The sequence below is a fragment of the Perognathus longimembris genome, chromosome 13, assembly GCF_023159225.1.
Source record: "Perognathus longimembris pacificus isolate PPM17 chromosome 13, ASM2315922v1, whole genome shotgun sequence".
NCBI classification, from domain to species: Eukaryota; Metazoa; Chordata; class Mammalia; order Rodentia; family Heteromyidae; genus Perognathus; species Perognathus longimembris.
Window position 1 is genome coordinate 13,786,663 of NC_063173.1, and position 6,328 is coordinate 13,792,990.

The following is a 6,328-nucleotide window of genomic DNA, read 5'->3' on the forward strand; positions in this document are numbered from 1 at the left end:
TGCTTGATTGTGGTACATAGAATAACTCCGTCATTTCAATTTAGAGATCATCACAAATGTAAAAGATCACTTACAGTGTGAGAAAAGGACTGAATATCTAGCTCAAGTTTTTTTCTCCAATAAGCATTGGAAAGGAAAGAAAATTGACTCACATTCTTTATGGACAGATCTACTTATGTTGCACACTGCAGAGTTGTAGATAATATTTGATCTACCTCAGTACTCATTAAAAAAGCAATAACTTCACCATAATAAAAAGAAACTTGAAACATTTTGTGAGAACTGATTAGATCAAATTTGAAGATTTTTCAGTGCAATAATAGAAATGGCAAAAACTGAGTATAAAATTGATGTCACTCTCCTATCATTATAATCTAAACTCATGGAAGGATCCATCTCAAATCACCTTGGTATACAGCCGCCCTGGTAGTTACAGTGAATGTTGACCTTAAGTGTTGTGTCCAGGTTCCTCTATAGTACAGTTTATTTTACAAGTTGTGTTTCCTGTTCCCCATCTCTCAACAGTAGTTTGAGATGCAGCTGTTGAACAGTGATAACAACTGATACAGATGCTGAGAGGCCAAGGCAGACTATCCAGAGAGTCCAGGCCAATGGATACAGCAGAGGAATCAGGTCAGAAGCCAGATAAATGGGGTGGCATGGTAGGTTCTGGGGAGGGAACGTTCACGAGCTAGAGAATGAGGAAAGGAGGAGATTGATAAGGACAATACAGCAGTCCCAAGTCATGATTGATTTCTTTCCAGAGCCAGAAAGAGCAAAGGGATTGGCATTTAAAATTTGCATATGGAATAGTTCTAATGGAGAGAAATGCCACTGGAGAGGCCAGAGAAAAAAGTGGCCAAAAGGAAACAATTGAAATGAAGGAAAATGGCTACACCCATGTAATAATACAGCATCTGTATAAGGGTATTGCTTACTTCAAGAGGAATCAACTATTCATGTACACAACAGCTAAACTAGTGCCCCAAATTATCATGCTAAGTGAAAGACGATATTCTTCAAAAGTTGCATACTATTTGATGTTTGTGGGATGCCATTCTTGAAAAGACAAAATTAAAAACTGTAGTGATACTTTTATGTCCTAAGTGGTCTGGAATTTCCAGTTGCTTCTGTTGGTATTCCTTCTAAAAAATAAAAATAAAAATCTCACCCCAAAGCAAAAGGCAAAATGTAGAGACTTACTGTGGAACCATGCTTAAGAAAACGTGCTTCTCATTTGGTAAACCATACACATCTGCCGTCAGTGGACCCGTATGCTACACTGGTTATCACTTGCCATGACTATTCAGTGGATAGTTTTCTTTGGCTGTTACCTATGAACAGCCACTAGAAACACTTAGTACACCATATAGTATTTTAACAGTGGCATGGAGACAGGATAAATTAGGGAAAATGAGGCCTGATGAAGGCAACTTCAAGGTACAATGTTCCGTCTTGAGGTACAAGTAACTCACTCCTGCAGTCCCAGCTACTCAGGAGGCTGAGAACTGAAGATAATGGTTCAAAGCCAACCCCGGGCAGGAAAGTCCACCAGGCTCTTATCTCCAAGTAACCACCAAAAAGCCAGAAGTGGAGTTGTGGCTCAAGGGGTTGAGCAGAAAAGCTCAAGAGACAGTGCCCAGGCCCTGAGTCCAAGCCCTAGAACACACACACACACACACACACACACACACACACACACACACACACACACACATCAATCAATCCATCAATCAATTAATAAAAGAAAGTAAAGTTATAGAGTGGTAATATTCAGCTCCAGTCTTGGTGATAGTTCTAGAATGACTGGGTTGATGGGCCCCAGCAGGTGTGAGGCAGACTTGGAGAGCCCTTCCACCCTCCTCGTGGCTGAGCAGAGGTAGAGGCTCCTAGCAGCGGGGAGAGGAGCAGAGCCCCATCTATTCTCCCACAGCCTGGACCCAAACAAGACTCTGCCTTTTAGTGCTACTTGTTTTGGGGTGCTTCCACTCATTACAGCTTTGTCCTGACTCCAGGAGTCCAAAGTCCACAGTCAAAGTCGGGAGATTTGTAGACGGCTTACACACTCTCTACAGTAGACGATTGGATAAACTAAACATCTCCCTGTGGCCTGGGACTGCACTGAGAGAGAAGCTGTGTGTTTCCAGGCAAACAAAAACAAAAACAAGGGGTTGGGGATATAGCCTAGTGGCAAGAGTGCCTGCCTCGGATACACGAGGCCCTAGGTTCGATTCCCCAGCACCACATATACAGAAAACGGCCAGAAGTGGCGCTGTGGCTCAAGTGGCAGAGTGCTAGCCTTGAGCGGGAAGAAGCCAGGGACAGTGCTTAGGCCCTGAGTCCAAGGCCCAGGACTGGCCAAAAAAAAAAACAAAAAAAACAAACTGTAATGATAATAAAAAGATCAGTGGTTGCCAGCAGGTACTGGTTAAACATGAAGCTAAATAAAAGTAGTATGTTCTATATTCATGTTATTCTAATTGGGAGATGGCCAGAAAAAGAAGACCTCAGGTCCACAGATGAGGGAACTAAAGGCCAGAGACTTGGAGAATGCCACATGTCTAGACAGATGTCTAGACATTTGTGTTGACATAAATATGCCAAAGCTTCCAGACTAGCCATGAAGGAAGGAGGAGAGACAGGGCCACAGAAGGGACCATTAAAGAAATTCAGTAATAAGAATCAGAAATGTGGGGAAATATGATATTTCTTAAACAAAAACTAAAGGAAAAGAAAGGAGAGAGGAGGGGAGGGTAGAGGGAGAAGAAAGGAAAAGAGGGAGGAGGAGGAGAGAGGGGGAGGAGGAGACAATGAGAGGGGAAGGAAGAGGAGAGGGGAAGGAAGGGGAGGGGAAAAGGAAGTGGAGAAAAGGAAGGGTAGAGAAAGGAAGGAAAGCTGTATCTTGGTTTTCGTGTTTAAGTTAAATGAGTCAGTATTGTAAAATAGTTGCCAAATGCTATCTTTATAAACAGAATATTTAGGAATTTGGGGTTACTTCGTCTTTTTTTTTTCTTTTTCTTTTTGTTGCTTTCCAAGACCTTCTGAATATGGACACAAACATGTAATAAGTTGGTTCACCTGAAACAGGACATTTGTCGTGTATTCAATACATCAACCTTAGCCACACCATGCAAACATGTTGCTTAGTTAGTTTGCTGTTGTGTTCTTTTAAACATGTCATTGATAGCTTTTGGGTTTAATAGGATAGTTGGAAGTTGTCCCTAAAAAGATGGTAGCTGATGAGAAACAGGATGCCTGCACTGGCTGATCTCAGCATGAGTCAGGGGCAGAGTCCATGGTCACTGGTCCTTCAGAGGAGACCACGGCCATCGTGCTGCCCTCAACACAGCCTGACTCAGGATGCTTTATTTAAGCTTGGCAAACAAGGAGGTTGGGGACAGAGTAAAGAAGGGACAAAGAGACTTGTCTTGAATCTAAATAACATACCTAATTTAAAGAATTCTCTCACATTCAGATTTTACTTTTTTTTCTTTATTGTCAAAGTGAAGTACAGAGGGGTTTCATACAGTTTCATATGAAAGGCAGTGAGTACATTTCTTGTTCAACTTGTTACCTCCTCCTTCATTCCCCCCCCACACTTCCCCCCTCCCCCTCCACCCCCCCGAGTTATACAGTTGTTTACACCAAATGGTTTTGTAAGTATTGCTTTTGGAATGGTCTGTCTTTTTATCCTTTGTCTCTCGATTTTGGTATTCCCTTTCCCTTCCCTAATTCTAATACATGTACATATAGTATCCAGGGTACTAAGATCAGATACAGTGATAGCAGGGTAAAACCACAGGAAAGGACTATTATAGAAAAAAAAAAGGAAAAAAAGGGTACTGTTTCACATGGCATGTTGAAAATAATTACAACAATGATATACCACTTGTTTCCATAAAGTGGAGTCCATTTCACTTAGCATCACCTTATGTGTTCATACAGGCATAGCTATTGAGCTACCAACTGCCCCCTCAACAAATAGGCTAAAGACCTAAAAAGAGACTTCTCTGAATAAACATGAAGAAAAACACTATTGAATGGGCAAAACTAAGCTATAGCCTTACTTTTGCAAGGCTTTTTGCATTCAGTAGCCGAAGAAAAATCATACATTAAGGAATCCTCAGTGCTTTTATGTGAGAAAAAAAAATCAGAGAATATGGAAATGGTTGACAAAGTCTAATTCAACAGTCAGCCTTCCAGAAGAATACTTCCTTTCAGAAGAAATACTTTTGAAAACAGAAGAAAATAAATTTTCTAGCTCATTGTCTAGCAGCCAATGAAAATGACAAACAGAGTAAGAGTTGTGACTATCAATAGTTTCTCCTAGTTGATGGGATATTTCCTGTCCTGTATTGAGATGTTAGTCTATGTCAGTTGCTTCATAATAACATAATACATTGACATAACATGGAATGTTATAATTTTAGGGATAAGCATCCATGAGTTCTACATATTTAGTGTTATTATTCACACAAGCACATTGTTAAATTTTATTATTTTTATTGCAATGGCAATCAAAAAACTCTAAAGTTTTAGAAGAACTTCACTGTCAGTTTACCTAATTTCAAAATACAGAGATGGAAAGATGATACCATATGATTTTAATTTGACTTTCTGTGACATACAGTGGATTTCCAACTGCACATCCTTCTTTGGATGACCTAGAATCAGGTTTAGTTCATTTAACTTGACATTACCTGAAATAGATAACCTTTCTTTTGTTTACAGTATCTGAATGGTCCTAGCTCTTCTGTTTCCCAGATGCCATATGACTACCAGACAACTCCTTCTCTCCATAGATATACATATAGAAATACATCATTTATATAAATATAACTTATAGTGTATGATATTGCATAATGAGTGTAATTTACTGCTCAAATCTACTTCCTTCTTTATGTAGTAATCAAAATTCCACTTTAACTCTGAAACAGGAAGGGCTAAATCAAGATTTCTTTTCTACCTATGATAAAGGCCCAAGGATCATAGAAACCTTAAGGTTCCAAAATAATGGGTCAAGTCCTGCTGCACCCAGAAAACAGGTGAACCATGCTTCTCCGAATCTGCCTGGTCTTGATGCTGTATATAATGGGGTTCATGAATGGAGGAAACAAGAAGTAGACATAGCTCATGGTTATATGGACCACGGGAGGGGCATGTTTCCCAAACCGATAGATGAAAGTCAGGCCAATCACGGTGATATAAAATACTAGGACACAGCTAATGTGGGAGACACAAGTGTTGAGGGCCTTAGCTCGCTCCTCTCCAGAGGCAATGCCCATCACTGTCTTAAGAATTAGCACATAGGAAAAGACAATGATCAGAGCATCTAGGAAGAAAGTTAACGCAACAAGAACAACGGGGTATATGCGGTTGAATGTAATGTCAGCACAGGCGAGTTTCATGACATCTTGGTGGAGGCAAAAGGCATGGGAAAGAACATGGGAACGGCAGTATGGGAACCAAGAGAGTCGTACAATTAGGGGCACAATGGACACAAAGCCCCTCAACATGACCCCCAGGCCTATCTTTATCACCTTGGAATTAGTTAGGATTGTTTTGTACCTCAGAGGTGTCTGAATGGCAACAAAACGGTCATAGGCCATGGCAAGCAGGACACCTGACTCTACAATGGAAAGGGAGTGAATGAGGTAGGCCTGTAAGAAGCAGGCTCCTGGGGTTATCTCCCTGTGATCCAGCCATAATACCCTCATCACTGTTGGCATTGTGGTGACTGTCACTATGAGGTCTGTGCCTGCCAGCATGGCCAGGAAGTAGCACATAGGTTCGTGGAGTCTGCGGTCACCCTTGATGAGGTACAGAAGTGTGCCATTACCCACAAGTATAAAGGCATAGATGGAAAAGAAGAGAATGGAAATCCAGTGATAAATTCTCTTTAAACTTGGAAAACCAGTCAGCAGAAACGAAACGTTGCTACTATTGGGCCACATGATATGGCTGCAAGTAGAGGAATGGCTTCTGGACGCTATGGACCCCCAAATTGGGTCTTCCCAGTTAGCAGTGTCTCTGTGAGGCAACATTTAACATCAGACTCCATCGCAGTGCTCATACTCAGGGCTGCCTGCATGGTTCTGTGAATCATTTCTAGCAGAATCCTGTAGATGGAATATGCTATGATCATCTTTTCCTACGTTATATATGTTAGGTGGTTGCTTAGAATTTTCTCAATTAAAGCATACTTCTTTTATGGCATCCTGTCATGTTCTAGCTATGTTGGAAAATGTTTAAAGTAACAATAACAATTTGGTTAAAAATTATAAGAAAGTACTATCCAATTAATAAGAATATTTCTTAACTAGATTGA

General features: G+C 40.7%; 1 protein-coding gene across 1 annotated transcript; it reads right to left on the reverse strand.

Moving 5' to 3' along the window:
* Positions 1-5,018: 5,018 nt before the first annotated feature.
* Positions 5,019-5,954, reverse strand: LOC125362099 (olfactory receptor 51B2-like). The gene has a single exon (XM_048360759.1). It carries the CDS (start codon positions 5,952-5,954, stop codon positions 5,019-5,021), a length of 936 nt encoding a protein of 311 aa, XP_048216716.1.
* Positions 5,955-6,328: the final 374 nt, after the last annotated feature.

Coding starts and splice junctions, on each gene's coding strand:
- LOC125362099 (XM_048360759.1), bottom strand. CDS start 5,954: ATGTGGCCCAATAGTAGCAACGTTTCGTTTCTGCTGACTGGTTTTCCA.